The sequence below is a fragment of the Mercurialis annua genome, linkage group LG5 (assembly GCF_937616625.2).
Source record: "Mercurialis annua linkage group LG5, ddMerAnnu1.2, whole genome shotgun sequence".
NCBI classification, from domain to species: domain Eukaryota; kingdom Viridiplantae; phylum Streptophyta; class Magnoliopsida; order Malpighiales; family Euphorbiaceae; genus Mercurialis; species Mercurialis annua.
Window position 1 is genome coordinate 46,152,535 of NC_065574.1, and position 19,416 is coordinate 46,171,950.

Here is a 19,416-nt window from a genome sequence, read left to right on the forward strand (position 1 = left end):
ACCCCTTTAATGTTGGGTTGGGTCTTATTTATATGTCTTCAGGCTTTACAATCTAAGCCCATTAATACAGGGAAAGTTTACATATTTATCTAACAAAAAGTATTTGTATTATGCCCTAATTATTTAAAAAAACCCCAGCTTATAATATTTTTTCGTTTATACTTAAAAAAAATTCATTTGTACTCTATTTTTAATTTTTCGTTTTCAACTGTACCCCAAAATACTAAATTGATCTCTTTTCATATACAAAAAAGGCTAAAATAATCCTTTAAATTTAACTATTATTCTAATAAGACATTAATCATATTAATTGTACAAAAATACCTTCTTTTCCAAAAAAAAAAATTAAATTGATAATAAATATTTAATTTATATAATATATAATTATCTTAACCGTAATAAAAATTAAAATTTACATAAAAATTTTTTTTTTTTAAATTCCGGGCTCCTTCCTCCATGGAAGGAGGAGCTCAGCTCCTCCTCCCATTACCCTCCCATGGATCTGCTCCTTCCCTCCCTGCTTCTCCTTCCGGAGGAAGGAGAGCTCCTCCTCCGGGAGGAGGAGCATCAAAACGACTAAAAAAAAATTAAAAAAAATTAGCGGGTTTGATAAATCGGAGGAGTACGATGGTGCGTCGAAAATATTTTTTTAAATAATTTAATTTGTTATTAAAATATTTAAAAATAATAAATTAGAAGATTTATTTGAACATTTTTAAAATTGGAGGACTTATTTGTATTTTTTAAAATAAGAAAAAAATATGGTGGAACCCTTCTATTTAGTTGTTATTAATATTTTTATTCTTAATAATTTTATATAGTCAATTGTACCCTTTTTGGGGTAGAGATGAATGAAAAATCAAAAAAAGGGTACAAATGAACTTTTTCCTAGGTCATGGTGTAAACGAAAAAATATTACAAGGTGGGGTTTTTTAAGTAATTAGGCTTTGTATTATTTATTTAAAATCTCACGTGTCTATAGATGATCCGTCGTGCATCTGACGAAAAAATGCGAGTTCGTGGACACAATTAACTCTCGTACTTGACTTATTAATTTTATCGATTTATCAGGCATATTTCAATATATAAATAATCATTTCATAAAAGCAGAAAGTCCGAAATGAAAATATTGAAAAGTAAATAACTGAAAAATAAAGAACTGGAAGATAAATGCAAAAATATAAACATTACATTTAAGACTTGCATATGACTGAATATGAAGTGGCATAATGAATGAGAAGCGGGTACTCATAAACAAACATTTAACTCTAAGGTTTCTAATACATAACAGGCAAATGTGGTTTCTTTTTGACTCTTATTTTCTATATTTTTCACATTTACTGGTTTTCTGATTCCGTTATGTGTTTCCCTCTTCGGATTTGGGCCATTCAGACAGGCATATTATCTAGATTTACCCATGTTCCTCCAGTTGCTATTGCTATGTTAAGGTGCTGGGATTGTTCCCGTACTCTGCCTAGGGATCAGGGATATGCTAACAGAGATCAGTTGAACGACTTGGTTGTATTGATGTAAACAACACTCGAGGATTTAGCACCTCCACTAGTCGTAGAGACGTTGGTTCTACATCTGGTGGCACCCATGCTAAGTGCAGTGATCCCGGTGATCTTGGTTGTGACGAGGATATGCTCTCAAGGAGCGAGGGTGGCAACACCGAGCTGCTTGTTTGTGATTAGGATTCCGATCTTTAGCTAGGTCCCTTTTCGTGCTTGTATGCTTTTGAGATTGGATTCTAGATACTCTGTTTTTAGTGTTGAATTTGGTAGTTATACTTTGTATTCTAGATGCTTGTCTTCGTTTTTGATTTTGTAAAAATTGGCCTAATTTTTCATTTTCTGGTAAAATTGGTCTTTTCTACCGAGTTCTAATATGTAGTGGCTTGATGCCCTCTGATTCTAGTCGATAATGGCCTGATGGCCCTTGTATAGGTTTTTCCCCTCATTGAAGCATTCAGTTTTCTGGCTAATGAACTGAATGGTTCAATGAAGAGACTGGTTGTACCATGCTTGGTTGTTAGGATGGATATGATGACTTATGATTTAATCAAGTACAAATTATCATGAGACCCCTTAAATACATCATAATTCACACTTATTCTATTTGAAAATCAAACAATATGATCTCTCTTTTTTTTTCTGCCCATTTTTGATGTTAGACAACCGTGTTAAAACGCTAAATTTAAAAAAAAAAATCAATGTTTCTCCAGTTTTTTTTTCAACGATTTCGTCCTTCATATTTGAAAATTAATTTATCTCTAAATTCTTTAATTCAATTGACTAACACCAACAATAAGGACGCTCATAGATTAGTTCAGCTGGAGAAAGCAAAGTTTCGTAGATATACAATTCTAAATACCTAGTTTGCCTAGCTGAGTGCTGTGTAAGCTACTTCTGATAAAAAAAAATAAAAAAAAAAGAGATAGATATACATGTGTTTTATTTTGATGCGACTGCATAAATTGAAATTGGGTTCAAAGATAATGATAGAGTTGGCATCGTAAAAAGTAAAAACAGAAAAGCATTCCCAACAACATGCTAATTACAACATCCCTCTAGATGTTTTAAATTCTTAATCATATCATTAAGTTGAGAGCAATTCAGCTGAAAAAACTTTTTCTTTTAACTGCTATCAATGCAAAATTTTCAAGTTTATAGAGACAAATTGTACTAATAACAAAAAGAACAGAAGAATAAGCTCATATATAACTGATCTAACTAGTTTGGAACTGAATCCTAACACATCAAAGAAAAGAACAAATGCCTCTCCTGAGATTCCTTGTCACTATTGTTACCAGAAGTTGAGACTTTTCCACACAACTACTAATGTTCCGTGTTTAATGACGCTTCTTACCACCACCCTTTTTCTTCCCCTTTCCCTGATTTTTCTTTCTGTTTCCCCCCTTCTTCTTCTCCTCCCCCATACCAAACATATGGCTACTAAAATCATCGCTTCGAGACGGGCCGCTTCTAGATGGGCCTGCCTTTAGCAAATGATTCACATCCAGCACACCGTTTCTAAAGTAACCTTCACTTGACCTAAGCGCCCTGTCCTCAGGTCTGCGCTTGTCTGCTGATCTTTTACCACGATCGCCGAGTTTACCTCCAAATCGTCCAAGAACCATATTCTATAATGTATGACAATTAGCAAACATGCATCTTTAATGCAGCCAAGTGAACCAATTACAAAACTGAAGGGTGCTAGAAGAAATTTATTACCTCTTCAAGTAATTTCTCTTCTCTTATCTTTTGTTTCTTCATTTGCACACGTGCTATATTTAAAGGCAATCTCTGTTTCTTCGGAGGCTGTGTTGAAGGCAAGCACATATAATTATTCATATATTTTAAAGACAAAAAGACAGCTTGTATATATGAAAAAGACCATTGCAGCTGTGGGTTTTGCATATAAGGAGGATAAGAAGTTCTTACCTTCCCACCAAGACTGATCACCTTCCGATTCTCCAACTCTTTCTTCTCTTTCCATGTCCTATGCGAGGCATCTGAATGGAAAAATCAACGTATAAATGCCCACAAGTCAAAAGAATATGCAAATGACAAACAATATAGTGCTAATGAGACATCCAAACAAAGAATCATAAGCCATTGAGATCAAAGAGAATGAACATTCCGTAGCACCCTAAAAGTTTGAGAACAAACAAATAACATTTTGTCATGTTTGGATCGACATTCATCCCAATCACCCGTAAAATTGCTTTAAAGTACAAATCATTCTACCTGCTAGCTCATATTATATAACAAATAGTGCATACTGTTACCGAAAAACAAAATCCATCTCTTTGGCTCCAATTATCTAAAGCAGCAAAGCGAATTACTATTAGAACTTCCGGCTCATATTTCCAACGCAGGAAGGTGTAGCGGTGTTAAACAACATTCATTTCACAAGATCACCAAACCAATTGGAGTGACCCAGAATCTCATTTAATTAATGATTGAATTCTCTACCTCAACCTTCCAGCTTCTCAACCTTACTAGAATTCATCCTGAATCCTAAGTGAACATAAGTGAATAACTGACTCCAATTTTGGATTGCTGGGGGAATAAGTTTTCTACAGTAATTAACTTGCCATCTAAAACACAATCTAATTAACATTAGGAAAATCTAGCTCTGATGTCTAACATGTATTAAATTTGAGAAATACGCAAGGGCAGTACACGAAACCTGATTACAAAAGCTCGCAATGTAGATTCAGCAAGTTAGTGGAACGATTAAAAGCAGTAAGAATAGGATAACTAACAGAAAAATTAGGGATTCCACAATTATAGACGTAATATAAAGCAAAGATGCATTATTGCATAAATTACCGAAAAACTGGATATCTTTCATAATCTGTTTGAAATTGAATCTGTTATCCAATTCATCAGTTCTATTTTGATTTTGATTTTGATTTTGATTTTGATTTTGATTTTGATTGGTCTTCTTCATCGTCTTAGGTGCCATCAGAAACAAAAACCCTAACGGATTTGTATTGTATGAGTAGTTGCTGCCGCGTTTTGTTCTTGCTGTCAGCTGTGGTTGGGGATGAGCAGCTCTGAGGACGGAAGGATTGAGAACTGACGGAGAAGGGAAAATGAGTAAGCTTTTTCTATGCCAAATTCTAACCTAATTACTCCACCAAAAGATTGAGCCCCGTTGGAACAATTCCAATTATTAATTGAAATTCATTTCTAAATGAATTCTATATGAAAATCATATATAAATGAATTACACCGTTTGAAATGAAAGAATAAAATATTTAAAATTACAATAAATTCTATATATTTATGTTTGGAATGAATTCTAAAATTAAAATCTTTATAACTTTATTCCCAAACTAACCTTATAAACAATTTATTTTATTGCAATGAATTCAATAAATTTATTCCCAGATTAACGTGTTTTTTCAGGACATAAAATGTTAGAGCGTAATTACTCTCTTAAAAGATCATTAAACAAAATATACAAATTGTTAAGTAAGTAAATCTTTACATGATGTATTGAACACAAACAGTTCACACATAAATGAAATTTCAGCTGAGAATGTAATACAAGTTGTAGTTTTTGTATGTATATATATTTGTTAAGTTGTAGTTTTTGTATGTAAATATATTTGTTTGCAAAATTCAGTATGTGACGTGCATTATTAACTTTAAACAGTGATTATAAAGAACAAATAATATTAAAATTCATAATATAATGTCACTAATATTATAAACAAAATACATAAAATAATCTATAATAATTTGTAAAAATTGAAAATAAAAAAATATATATAAAAAAAGGATGGAAATGAAAATTAAAAAATAATAGAAAGAAAAAAAATTAGTAATACAAAATAAAAGTGAAAGAAAATGAAACTAGATAGCTTTATAAAGTAAGGACGATTTAGTCAAATAAAACTTTTCTTTTAAGTTTTTGGAATTCATATGCAAATTCCACCTATTTTAGTTGAATTTACAATTTCTCAAATTATAACTAAACTCAATTTCAGAATTTGAATTCCAAAAATTGTTTTAATGCATTCATTCATTCCAAACACAAAAATTTGGAATTACAAATGAATTCCACATAATTTTAAGGAATTCATTCATTACAAAGGGACCCATATAATTTTCAGGACAAATCAATTTCTTATTTTACTTAAAAGGGAAAAGGTCTAAATCGGCCCCCTAAAGTAGAAGTCTAATTATTTATTTTTAAATAAGAATTAAAAATCAAAAGAATTATAATTTATTCAGTTTAGTTAAAATAATTTTTTATTTTTTTATAGTATATCTTAAGAAAATAAACTTAACAAAGATTTAAATTCGGTCTAAGCGCTAGATAATATTTTGTTACGTCGGAATTCAATCTTCCCATAAGTGCTTTTTTTTTCTCTAATTATCAAAAGATTTAATATATTATAATTTTTAGAATAAATTATTCAAACACTAATGATATTTATCATATTTTATTTTTTATTTTCTATTTAAAAATCAACTTTTTATTTTTATATTTGTTAATATATTAATTTTTTTCGTTCAGTTTAGCTCTTAAACATCTTTAATATAATGTAAAAAAATATTTTACAAAATTTAATGAATTTAATTTTTTTTTACATTTTAATTGTTTTTTAAAATATTTTTTAATATATAAAGTTTTAATTGTAAGAAAAGTGTTTTTTGTTTGAAAAAATTAAAATTTAAAATCAATAAAATAATAATAATCAGATTTATTAAATTATTGAATCTCATAAAAAATAATTTATATATATTTATATTAAAATGAATTTAAAAATTAAAATCAAATTAATTTTTTATTAGTTAAGTAATATTAAAAATAAAAAAACATACAATTTAATTTTTTTTTTTTAAAAAGAGGGTTAAATAAGTCCCTAACGTTTGGGGTATAGATTAAGTAGACATCTAACGTTCAGAAAGATGCAACAAAAATTCTAATATTTTCAAAATGTATCATCTAAACCCTCCTTACTAACAACGTTCCAAAATAAATACAATGTCGTCTATTTCTGCAAACGTGGCTCATTTATTGCTGACATGTAAATAATGAGGAAAAAAGTCTACAAATAACCCTCATATTTACCAATTTTTCCACTTGATTACTAAAAAGTTAAAGGATTTATTATTACTTTTTTCCATTCAATCTCTGCCATAGTTACACATCATCACCATTCATCAAAAAAATACAATGAATATCCAAATGAACAAAAAATAAAAAAAAAAGTCTTCAGACTTCAATTATTTCTACCATCATGGTTAATACTCAAATTGGCACAAATCCTATTCCCCTCGATGTTTCAAGGATCATTTTCCTTCACAAAGATTTAGTCAAATGATCGGTCAAATTCAGTTCTGACTTCACATAGTCAATGGACATAATTCCATCTTTTTGCAATTATTTTATCACATCATGCCTTAGACGTAAATGTCTATTTTTACTATTGTAAGCTTTATTCTTTGCAATGGCTATTGCCGCTTGTCAATCACAATGCATAGATACTGAAGGAGTTGATTTTATTCCCAAAAAAATACTGACTAAGAAATTTTTCAACCACCCGGCCTCATTACCGGCTAACTCCAGAGCTATAAACTTGGACTCCATAGTAGATTTGGAAATTAACATTTGCTTAGATAATCTCCAAGCAATCGCACCTCCTCCAAGTGTAAACACATAACCACTAGTGGATTTTGTCTCATCTGAATCAGAGATCCAGTTAGCATCACTGAACCCTTCTAGTACAACGGTAAATCCACTGTATAGGATACCATAAATCATGATTCCTCTCAAATATTTCATTAGTCTGACAATGCCATTCCAATGATCACGATTGGGATTATGAGTATATCTACTCAATCTGCATGCAACATAAGCTATGTCAAGTTGAGAAAAATTCATCAAATGCATCAGACTCCCAATAACCCGAGCATACTCAGTTTGAGACATAGGATCTCCTCTATTATTCATTAATTGAGTGTTAGTATCATAAGGAGTACTCACAGGTGTGACATCAAAATGTCCAAACTTCTTAAGAAGTTTCTCAACATAATACCCTTGTGATAACATAATACTATTACCATTTTTTATGAATTTAATACCCAAAATCACATTTGCTTCACTCGTATCTTTTATATCAAATTGAGAAGTAAGAAAAGACTTTGTCTCACGTATTATACCAAGGCATGTACCAAAGATAAGCATATCATCCACATATAAACAAATGATGGCATACTCACTTTCAATCACTTTAGTATAAACACATTTATCGATATCAATAGAGAAAATTCATCACTAATCACAACTTGGTCAAATTTCTCATGCCATTGTTTAGGAGCTTGTTTCAAACCACATAATAATTTTAAAAGTTTACAAACTTTGTTCTTTTTTTTTAAACAACACAACCCTCGGGTTGAGTCATATAAATTTCTTTTTCTAATTCGCTATTTAAAAACGCAGTTTTAACATCCATTTGATGAATAAATTAGCGTTAAGGCTTGAATCGATAGGGCTTTACTGACTTAAAGAGTTTGGGCCAGGTAGTTTATGAATTGAAGTTAAGACAATTAAAACTCTAATTGAAGCAATTCTAGTTACATGGGCAAAAGTGTCAAAATAATCAATGTTTGGTTTTTGAAAAAAGCCTTTCGCAATTAATCTAGCTTTATATTTTTCAATTAAAATATATTTCGCTATATTCAGTGTATACCCGAAGATACAACTAAGCCATTTACTTATTTAAAAGTAGGACCAGAAGTAACAGTGAAAAATATTTGATACGATTTCGTATCTCCACTAATCCAGCTAACCATGATTTAAAGTTTAAAATTAAACTTTTTTTTTGGATAAATGCTTGTTTATTATGCTCAACCACAAGAAGTGGAAGGCAAAAGAAGAAACCAAACAATCACTGGAATTTTACAAAGCAATCCAAACATCTAAAAACATCACTTCCTGTAAAAGGAAACCGGGGATGAAAAGAAGAATAGTACAGAACAACCTTATTAATCGCGACAAAGGCTAAGGCTTCAATCTGAATATCCTCGTCTGAAAAAACCTTCTTGTTTCTCGCTTTCCACACCTCCCAAATACAAAAGAACCAGATCAACCTCCAAATTTCCTTATACTTAGATAAAGCAAACTCCATCCAAAGATAATAAAATTGCTGAACTGAGAAAGGAGCAACCCAAATAATCCCACATCTCAAGAATAAAGAGTTCCAGAAAATCCAAGCAAAACGGCAGTGCAAAAAAATATGTGAAACAGTTTCATCATCACCACACCGAGAACAAGAAATACAAGACGGTTGAAGGATTCGGCGTCTTACCAATGAAGCATTGCAAGATATACGATTTTTATCCAATAACCAAATAAAAAATTGTATGCGAGGAGGAAGGTTAAACTTCCAAATGATCGGAGTAAAACCATCTTGAACCTGCTGATGCCTACCAAAAGAAAGAATAAGCTGCTGACCGGTAGGAGGTTGATGCCCAGCTACGTTTCCCGCTCCCAACTGCCAAAGCTTCCTCGCCATCAGCTTAGAAGTGAAAGAATCGGTTTTTTCATTCCAGCAAGGCTGATCTGCAGTAGTAGAGAAAACATAAGAACGCCACTCCAGCTTCAACTGATCAAGAAGCTGCTGCTCACCAATTCGGAGACTCCGAGCCCAATAATTACCAAAAGCAGCTCCTTCCACCAGAAAATCTGCTACATAACTATTTTTCCTTCTAGCAAGACGATAAAGAGTCGGATATCTTGATCGAAGAGGAAGATCACCCAACCATTTGTCATTCCAAAGCCTGACATTTAAGCCATTACCCACAATGAAGGAAACATCACTAGTAAAAGCCAACCATTGAACCGAATCCTTAACACAAGAATTAAAAATCCCTTTCCAGAGATGAGAAAGATTAGAAAAGTTAGCATTCTCCAAATCATACCAATAAGAAAAAGAGCAACTCTGAGAAATAGCCGATATCAGAAGCTTGTTATTAGAACAAATCAATTTCCAAATCCATTTATATAATAAGCTCTTATTTTTAATTCGCAAAGGAACTAAATTCAGACCACCCAATTCATAAGGTAAGCAAACCGAGGACCAAGAAACTTTGCAAATACCTTTACCATCCGAAGACCCACACCACAGAAATCTCTTCATTGCCCGGTCCAAAGCATCAATGATAGATTGAGGAATAGACATCGAACACATGAAATAAATAGGCAAACTACTCAAGACTGACTTAATAAGAATCAATCTACCTGCAGGAGAGAGAAGATTGCCCTTCCAAGAAGCTAAATGGGTATTGAATTTAGACACTATAGGCTGCCAGAGTGCAGCTTTGATCGGTTTCAGAGATAAAGGCAAACCCAGATAGGTAATAGGAAAGGAGTCTATCTGGCAATTCAACCGAGAAGCAGCTGAGGCCAGAGAAGCTTCATCAACATTAATACCCATGATTGAACTCTTATTGAAATTTATTGACAACCCAGAAACAATCTCAAAGCATTTTAAAATACGATGGAGATTAGCCACCATTTCTGAGTCATTCGGAATAAAAAGCAATGTATCGTCTGCGAATTGCAAAATAGAAATCGGATCCGGATACCCTTCTAGATGCACCCCGTCTATCAAATTCAACCTGTTAGCCTGATCCATTAAGGCTTTTAAGCCTTCCACCGCAATAACAAAAAGCATAGGAGAAATAGGATCCCCCTGCCGCACACCTCTACCCATTAAAAAATTATTGGTAGGAGAACCATTGATTAAGACTGATAGTTGATAGGACTGAAAGAAAGCCGAAATCCAGTCAATCCAATTATTCGGAAAATTCATATTGACCATCATCTTAATAATAAAATCCCAAGAGATGCTATCAAAAGCTTTCTTGAAATCCAGTTTCAAAACCAACAACTGATCTTTACGCCTGGCAGTCAAATGCAAAATCTCAGAAGCTATCATGTGACAATCATGAATATTGCGCCCTTTAATAAAACCAAACTGGTTCGCAGAAATGATAGAAGGCAACAGAGGAGATAACCTGTTCGCTAAAACTTTAGAGAGCAGTTTGAAGACTCCATTAATCAAACTAATAGGCCTGAAGTCCGAGATATTACTTGCTCCTAAAAGCTTAGGAATAAGCACTAGGAATGCCGTATTTAAGCCTTTCGGAAATTCTGCTGAGCTATGAAATTTGGAGAAGAAACTCATAATATCCTCTTTTAACACCAACCAAGCTTTTTTATAGAAAAAATAGTTGAATCCATCAGGACCCGGAGCTTTGTTATCATCACACCCTAGAAGAGTCAAATAAACCTCCTCCTCCGAGAAAGCCGAAATCAGGGAGTCCGCCTGAGCATCCGAAAGACCAAGAATAGGCAATCTGTCTATGGAGTAATCAATTGCAGGGCTGCCTTGATAAAGATTCTTGTAGAAAAGATGGACTTTATCCTTAATCTGGATCGGAGAAGAATAAGAAACCCCATTTACCGTAATCTCTGAAATAAAATTGCTTCTTGCATGAACGGAAGCAGTTGTGTGAAAGTATTTAGTATTCCTATCTCCAAAAAGATTCCAATTAAGCCTAGATTTCTGGTGCCATAAAGATTCCAGCTGATTAGAAACCGAGTTAAACTCCAAACGAAGAGAAGAAAGCACTGTTAAATCGAAGTCCGACAGATCACAAAAATCAGCTGAAGCTTCCAGAGAATGAATTTCCTGCTGAATGGACTGAAGTTTGGAATTAAGGTCACCATAAACATCCCTATTCCAAACTTTAATCATAGAACGGAGCTCACGCAGCTTAATCACAAGATCTCCATTAGGAAAATTGACTGTAATAACCTTCCAGGACTCCGAAATAAAAGTTGGAAAATCAGAATGAAACCACCAAGCGTTAATAAACTTGAAAGGTTTTGCTCCCCAATCTGAAGCGATCTCTGAAACAAACATTATAGGAATATGATCTGAAAAAGACCGCGGTAATGCCTTGAGGACCGAATTGGGCCAAAAGGAATGAAGCGGAACCGAGCCAAAGGACCTGTCTAACTTTGATTTCGAAATCCTGTTCTGCCACGTAAAATGCCTACCCTGCAAAGGAGACTCCACCAAACTAGAAGCCGAAATAAACTCAGAGAACTGCTGCATAGATGCCGAATACCCATTGCAATTAAGTCTATCAGCCGGACATAATATTTCATTGAAATCTCCCAACACCAAGCAACAAATATTACAATCAATCTCGAGTAATAACTCTTGCCATAAAGCAAATCTCTCTCTAGAGCAAGTGCTAGCATACACAAAAATAACACGAACCAGATGACAATTCCAAGTAAAATCTAAGGCCACCCATCTAGAACCAATTTTGGTCCTACTAGGCTTAATAAACAGCGAATTCCAAATACAAAGGATGCCTCCTGAAGCTCCTATCGAAGGAGCGTAACAATAATCAAAATCAATATTCGGCCAAAGTCTCCGGATAAAAAAATCATCAAAAACCTCCTTTTTGGATTCAATCAAACCCAAAATGCTAACATTATTTTTTAAAATCAAAGAGCGAATAAGACGTTGCTTCCTCTGATAAGATAGACCGCCCCGACAATTCCAAGAAACACAAGAAAATGTACCAATCATTAAAAGAAAATAAACCTGGAACCATAACTCATCAAGAGTTATGTTGAGCATCCTTGGAGAAACTATGAGTGAGTAAGCTGATGATGCCATCTTTATTGTGATCGAAAAAAAGACCCAATTGATGCCCCACTTGCCATGCTTTTTCTATTTCTGGATCTCTCTCCTCTGTTGGTTTTAACATAACTGTACCACTTGTTGATTCATTTTGATAATGGTTACCAGCAGTTATCGCATCACTGCTCCAACTGCCGCGAGAAGGAACACTCTTGGTCTTCCTCCTGGATGTGATAAAATGAGAATTCAAAGCTGGAAACTCTGCAGCATCAACTCGTGCAGGTTTCTCAAAGCCAGGAGGAATGGAAGAGTCTGAAGTAGTAATCGGATGTAGGGAAAAAACCGGCGAAGCATTATCCTCCTGTTCAGGTTCAGTAACAGAATCCTCACTCTCAGAATCTGATTCTGCTCCCAGTGAAGCCGAAAGGACAACTGGAATATCAGTCTCATGGGCATATAAACTGAATTCCTTATCATTAATTAAGACCATGAAATTTTGATCTATAAACTGAAATCCAGCCGAAATCAGAATAGAAGCCGAGTCAATTCTCTCCATCTCCATCACTGCAGGATGAAAAGCAACAAATCCTCCAAAAAAATTCCCAATCATCCTGAAAAAATCCTCATTCCAAGCCACAAGTGGAGTTCCTGAAATTGTAACCCAAACGTAACGTTCCTTGCTAACAAAGTCTGAAGCCCAAGGCCTCACATACTCAATAAAATCCGAATCATACGATGTAGCAAACCGATCCTCATCCAATTTGTTTGCAAACCTGATCGTAAAAAAAAAAAAAAAAAAAAAAACCACCTCCCATGACAGAAAAGGAATCATAAATAATCCCTTTATCTGTTAAGTACTGTTTAACATGCAGAATATTCTCAACACTCTTCAATTTTACGATAAGTGAAAACATGGCCTCTGAGGATTGTGAAGTATTGAAGACGAGAGAGGTATTCTGAACGACTTGAACATACGATCTTGAATCCCTGACAGACTTGTGGATAATCTGTCGAACTGGCTGAATTGGAGGCCTGATACTGTTTGGCTGAGGTTTAGGGTTCAAAGAATTATTAGGGTTTGGATATTTAGCCATACAACCTCTTAACCTATAATGTCCAATCTGAATCATGTTAATACGGGACAGGATATCAGCTGCAACAACACTACCGTCAATACGAAGAAATCCAAATCTTCGATTCATCTTGTTCCTTTTCCTCGCTAAGGAAACTCTACCGTAAATATCATATTTACTAAAGCATCTCTGAAGGTCCGTATAAAACCATCCATCGGGGAAGTTTTCAAAGTAAAACACTGTGGCCTGCGGCGAAAAGGAGGTGGTGTGGATTTCCGATGAAGACCGGCGGTGGTTCAGCTGGGTTTGGTGGTTAGGGTTTTGGTAGGTCGAGTTAGGGTTTTTGGAGAGCGTCATGACTCTCTCCATTCCCGTATGTTTTGCGTTAAAATTAAACTTAATTATCAAATAAATGAATGTAGACATAAAACAGGAACAGTTCAAATCAACTGAAAATCAGATAGTGCAGGTTAAAATTAAAACGTGTTAAAAAAACTAAGTGAAATGTTTGTTCCGAAAATAATGGTGTTAACCTTTCTATTAGATCCTTAGAGATCAGTGGCGGATCCGGGAATGTTTTCCAGCTCGGGTAAACGACATACAATTCATAAATAAATAAATTTGATTGGCATAAAGTTTATATTAATAAAAAACAAAAAATAATATTTACTTACATTAGTTTCGATTATTATGAGGCAATTGCATTCTTCGCGTCTGTATAATCAAATAATATTATAAATTACATGTCTCAGTTAGTTCCTTACTTTATTATAGAATAATATTACAGAATTTTATCTTAAATTATACTTTTAATTTGCAATTTCACTGCAACACTTGCTACTATATAACAAGTTCATTCCATGAATCCAATCTAATAATAACATATTAATAACGGATCAACAAAGAGCCAGGAAAAAAAAATGAATTGGTCACGAATATCCAGAGCACCTTCGTTAGCTTATCCATCATCTCCAATGCAACTGACTAATCTTTTGTTGAGTTTCCTCTGGTACCACACTTTTAACCTTCTGTCCAACACTATGCAGTTCAATGACTCACATTGCAGTACTCTATCAGCCGCATCCCCAAAAATGTTGTAATAAGAAGTCAAAATTAGTGATTCCAAACATTCATGGAGATTGTACATTGCAACCAAAACAGCATTGTATCAATTTATGGTCACCGTTGTCAATCTTCCTATATTACAAATTGCGGTTAGTGCGGACGGTAAAGAAAGATTCGACGTCGAATTGGCGAGTGAGGTCGAGCTCGGAGTGGGTGCAGAGGATATGGTTAGTGAAGCCAAGGGATTTCAGTTTGTGGACGACCGCCGGTTTGTGGTGCCTGCTACGAAGATCTTAGTAGATTTGTGAGAAAAGAAGTATGATTTTGATTTTAGAAACACATCGAATTGAAATCGGTTCAAAAGATTTAGTACAAACATAGGCTTTGGTTTGAGATGGCAGTTGAAGGAATGACTGTTTAGAAATCAAAAGAAATTGAAGAGAGAAAAGGAGGAAGATGGTGATAACGTGTAAATGATGATAGTAGTTGATGACATGTTGTTTAGGTCATATTATATTTACCCAGGTCATAAATTTTAACATTACATATCAACAATATATGAGCCACGTTGGCAAAAACAGACGGCGTTGTATTTGTTTTGGAACGGTGTTAGTAAAGAGGCTTAGATGATGCGTTTTAAAAACGTTAGAGTCCTCGTTACACCTTTTCGAATGTTAGAGGCCTATTTAACCTATACCTCAAATATTAGAGGCTTATTTGACCCTTTTCCCTTAAGAAAGGTAGAAAGAAAGTGTGAATCAGGTGGTATGTGAGTTGTGGCATTACTTTACTGAAGTTTTTATTAATGAGCAGTAACAGAAAATTTGATGTTGCTTGCCCATACCATCATTTTTAATCCCACAAATAAAGAATAATTTCGTAAGCTTCTATCACAAATCTAAGCTATTTTCCAGCTCCCCAACTTTCTTTCTACTCCTTTTTTTTTCACTTCTTCCCTACGATCTGCATGTAAACCCATGGATTCCACGGTTTCGGCATCTAATAGTCCGATTAATGGTGGGTTCTCTATCGTTTCTTTTATTCTCTATTTCCTATGGCGCTTACGCTTTTTCTTGTTTGCTTTGTTTGTCAGCAAATAAACAGTGGAGGAGAAAAGGAGGCAGGCTTTGGTATCAGAAAATCAGATTCAAGGGAGCTGTTATTGTTTTTGGATTGACCCTTTTGTTTTTCTTGGTTAATTCTTTGATGCTGTTGAGCCTTCAAGATCACCGAATTGTCGGCCTCCGCCGCCACTCTTCTCCCAACTCCTCTTCTTCCATTTCCCTTCCCATCAAGGTATCTTCCACTGCCAATTCTTTTAGCCCCATTTCCATTTTTCATTGAAATACATGCAGGGTCAAGCTAAATCTACCAAAGCAAAAAGGATATACAAAGAAAGATATGGAAGGATGCTGGCTTTGACTGCACATGCCCTGGCCGAGGTGATTGGAAATCAAATTTTTTACATATATTCAGTACTCTGTATGGAAAGAAATTTAGTTTCAATGTTTGCATTTCCGCTCTTACTAAATATGGCTTCTGCGGAATTCTGTGTTGTCACAGAATAAGCGTGAGCCAAAAGATTTATGGAAGGAACCCTTTGTTGAGGCCTCTGCTTGGAGGCCTTGTGCTGATCAACGTAACTGGCAACCTAGCGGTGACCCACTTTTTCCCTCCCTCCCCCTCTGTGTGCATCATCATTTTTCTATTGTGTGTGTATAGGTGTGAGCTTGCTGATCAAATTAGTTAGTGATGTTTTGTTACTAAACAGAAAAATGAGCGACCGCATTCGTATTGTGGGTGGAAGAAACATATTATGACATGAACTTTTTTATTTAATGTATCTAGGGGGAAACAATGGTTACATTATGGTCACAGCAAATGGTGGAATAAACCAGCAGAGAGTTGCTGTAAGTAATGTCTTCAATTTCCTTCACTTGCTAAGATTTTATGTTGGTTCAAACTTGCTATAAGTAATGTCTTCAATTTCCTTCAATTTACTTACAGCAGAGAGTTGCTGTAAGTAATGCAAAATGAGTTTTTCTTTACTTGTAAAAGGTTTATTTACTTCACTTGCTAAGATTTTATGTTGGTTCAAACTTGGCTCCTGTTTTATCCAACAACAGGTTTGCAATGCTGTTGTGGTCGCACGGCTGCTAAATTCAACCCTTGTTATTCCTAAATTTATGTTCAGTAGTGTTTGGAAAGATGTGAGGTAAATATTCCCCTTTTCTTTTTTTCCACACTTTTTCCGCAGCAGGTAAAGCGCGCTGTTGATTCTTAGATGATCTATAAAAAAATGTTGCATTTATGTTACTGCTCTTATAATTCTTAATTTCTCCACTAATTACAATCAAAGTTAGTATCCCTGATATCCGTAGGAAAAAACTTTACTTCAAATGAATGACATTATTATAGTTATGTGAGTCCTTCTTTTACACCTTAAACATCGGCAATTAAGGTTCATGTGGACTTTGTTGTCAGTTATGTTACCACTATTTAAATGAGAAATTGCATGTGTGTATTAATTAACTATGTGAATTGTCTATTGCATAGTCAATTCGGCGATATCTATCAAGAGGAGCATTTTGTGAAATACTTGACTCCTGATATTCGGATAGTGAAGGAACTTCCTGAGGAGCTGAGGTCACTAGATTTGGAGGCAATCGGTAGTGTTGTGAGTTTCACAGCTGAATGTTTTTTAACATTTCATAATTAATTTGTTTCTAGCAAGTGTTTGTAGTTTTGATATTTCAAATGGTGGCCAGGTGACAGATGTAGACATTGGGAAAGAAGCCAAGCCAAGTTTTTATGTGAAAAACATTCTCCCTATTTTGCTAAAAAGCAAAGTTGTCCATTTCATTGGATTTGGTAATCGTCTGGCCTTTGATCCAGTACCATATCAGCTGCAGGTATATGTTTAGGATTCATTTCTCTAGTCCATTATCAGTCATGGTGGCTCGCAGAAGTTTCTGTTTTTATCCTTGCTACTCATCGTACTTTGCTCTTCCTAATTTGGGGACTTCATCTAGCGACTTCGATGCAGATGTAACTTCCACGCACTGCAATTTATTCCCAAAATACAACAAATTGGCTCTTTACTCCTCCAAAGGTTGCGCAAGAGTGCAGTTCATGTTGGACCATTGGATCATTATCTTGTTGGTCCTTATGCTTTGAATATGAAAGAAAAAGGGGGTCATGCTGGAAAAGCTTCAAAATATCTAGCTCTACATCTAAGGTTTGAAATTGACATGGTGGCACATTCATTGTGTGAATATGGTGGTGGTGAAGAAGAAAGAAAAGAGTTGGAAGCGTATCGTAAAATCCATTTCCCTGCTTTGGCACTTCTTGAGAAGACGAAAAAGTACGTACTTCTGCCTTTTTTGCTGCATTGTTGACAAATGCATTTATCTACATCAATTGGAAGTGAATTGCTTTCCTTTTAGCAGGTTACCTTCTCCTTTAATGCTTAGATCAGAAGGTCTTTGTCCCTTAACACCCGAAGAAGCTATACTTATGCTAGCTGCTCTAGGTTTTAACAGAAAGACACGTATATTTGTGGCTGGTGCAAATATATATGGGGGACAACCAAGGTTAGCTGCTTTAACCAGCTTGTATCCTAATTTAGTCACAAAAGAGAATCTGCTGTCGGCCACTGAACTTCAACCATTCTCGAACTTTTCATCACAGGTAACAGAGTCATACTCACTTCTATTGTCTATTTGCTTTTCTTTTGTTACCTTTGGTTTGCACTAGGCTGATGGAAAAATGAAACCGTGCATGTCAGGAGGAGATAAGACTTTCAATTGTCAATTAATTTATGAAGTTATGGTTATTTAAAATATAATTGAATAGCTTGATGAACTCTTAAATGAATTATGCCGACCTTTTCTTATCTCGATGGCTTGGAATGGTGTAGAAAACCTTTATGAGTAAGGTGTGCTCATGATTGAGATGGTTCAAGTCTTGGGAATCTGCAAGGTCATGTCATTGCTCAGTTAGTATGAAGTATGTCACAAAATGGTGGTTAGCATAGATGTTTAGATAATGGTAAAAGGGCATAGAAAACATTAGTGTTTCCGGGTGGACTTGGTTCTTTCGAGAAACTCTGTAGCTGCAAGGTTTGTTATTTATATCTATATTCACCGCGGGGTTTCTTATTTCTATAAATTTTGCGAACATCATTGACTGATTCATTTATCCCCAGTGCATTTTATAATTTTGTTTTCTCACCAATGCTTGATGAGACTTTTCCTTCTGCAGCTAGCTGCCCTTGACTTCATAGCCTGCATTGCGGCAGATGCATTTGCCATGACAGACTCAGGAAGTCAGCTATCATCTTTAGTTGCTGGATATCGAACATATTATGGTGGTGGGAGAATGCCAACAATTCGACCAAACAAGCGGAGACTTGCTGCCATATTCACCAAGAACTACACAATTGAATGGAAAGTGTTTGAGCAAAGAGTAAGAAAAGCAGTTAGACAGACTAAGCATGTCAATAAAAGGCCAATGGCAAGGAGTGTTTATAGGTTTCCAAGGTGTAAAGAGTGTATGTGTCGAACACAGTAAAATTAATAGACGGGCCTGATGATTTGATACTAGCCTGCAACATTCATTTATAATCAATTTTTCTCAGATTTAAGTCACATATTTGCACTCTTTCTCCATTACTCCAACAAATGTGTTTTTGACTCGTTTAATTTCTATTGCACCTTTTCTTGTTAGTGAAAGTTTAATCTTTTATCCCCTTTGTTTCCCTGGAAAATATAATAAAACGTAGCTGCCGGCATTGTTTTATTTTGCCAATCAACGTTGGATTGTACGGACATATAGTAATTTTGTTTTGTTTTGTCACATTATGATATGTTAAACTGGATTGAAATATTTCCATTGTCTCTCGGCAAATAAACAGTGGATCTTTTGGTAATTGATTGACTTAAGGATTGAGTTTAAAATGTTTCCATTTCTTTCAGTCTAAGCTTAACAGGTGCTATACACTCCATTACAATTTGGAAAATTAATGATGGTGATCCCTCTGCAGAGTCCTGGAAAGGGGTTGTGCTGGATCAGCTATGCTTAACAGAT

At 34.7% G+C, this 19,416-nt stretch overlaps 2 protein-coding genes across 3 annotated transcripts; one reads left to right on the plus strand and one right to left on the minus strand.

The window, feature by feature from the left end:
- Positions 1 to 2,619: 2,619 nt before the first annotated feature.
- On the minus strand, positions 2,620 to 4,655 carry LOC126679973 (uncharacterized). The gene is made up of 4 exons (XM_050374999.2): positions 4,338 to 4,655; positions 3,444 to 3,514; positions 3,234 to 3,320; positions 2,620 to 3,142 (listed from the first exon to the last, which is right to left on the minus strand). The coding sequence occupies exons 1-4, from the start codon at positions 4,471 to 4,473 to the stop codon at positions 2,852 to 2,854; spliced, it is 585 nt and encodes a 194-aa protein (XP_050230956.1). The 5' UTR covers positions 4,474 to 4,655; the 3' UTR covers positions 2,620 to 2,851.
- A 10,446-nt stretch (positions 4,656 to 15,101) lies between these two features.
- LOC126681016 (O-fucosyltransferase 15-like) lies at positions 15,102 to 18,977 on the plus strand. Of its 2 annotated transcripts, none has more exons than XM_050376376.2 (11): positions 15,102 to 15,345; positions 15,422 to 15,624; positions 15,684 to 15,770; positions 15,892 to 15,985; positions 16,177 to 16,238; positions 16,455 to 16,543; positions 16,885 to 17,005; positions 17,097 to 17,240; positions 17,361 to 17,692; positions 17,775 to 18,018; positions 18,592 to 18,977. In XM_050376376.2, the coding sequence occupies exons 1-11, from the start codon at positions 15,306 to 15,308 to the stop codon at positions 18,898 to 18,900; spliced, it is 1,725 nt and encodes a 574-aa protein (XP_050232333.1). In that variant the 5' UTR covers positions 15,102 to 15,305; the 3' UTR covers positions 18,901 to 18,977. The 2 variants fall into 2 exon arrangements, with proteins under 2 accessions (XP_050232333.1, XP_050232334.1); XM_050376377.2 differs by having other exon boundaries at positions 15,103 to 15,345; positions 17,778 to 18,018.
- The last annotated feature ends 439 nt before the right edge of the window (positions 18,978 to 19,416 follow it).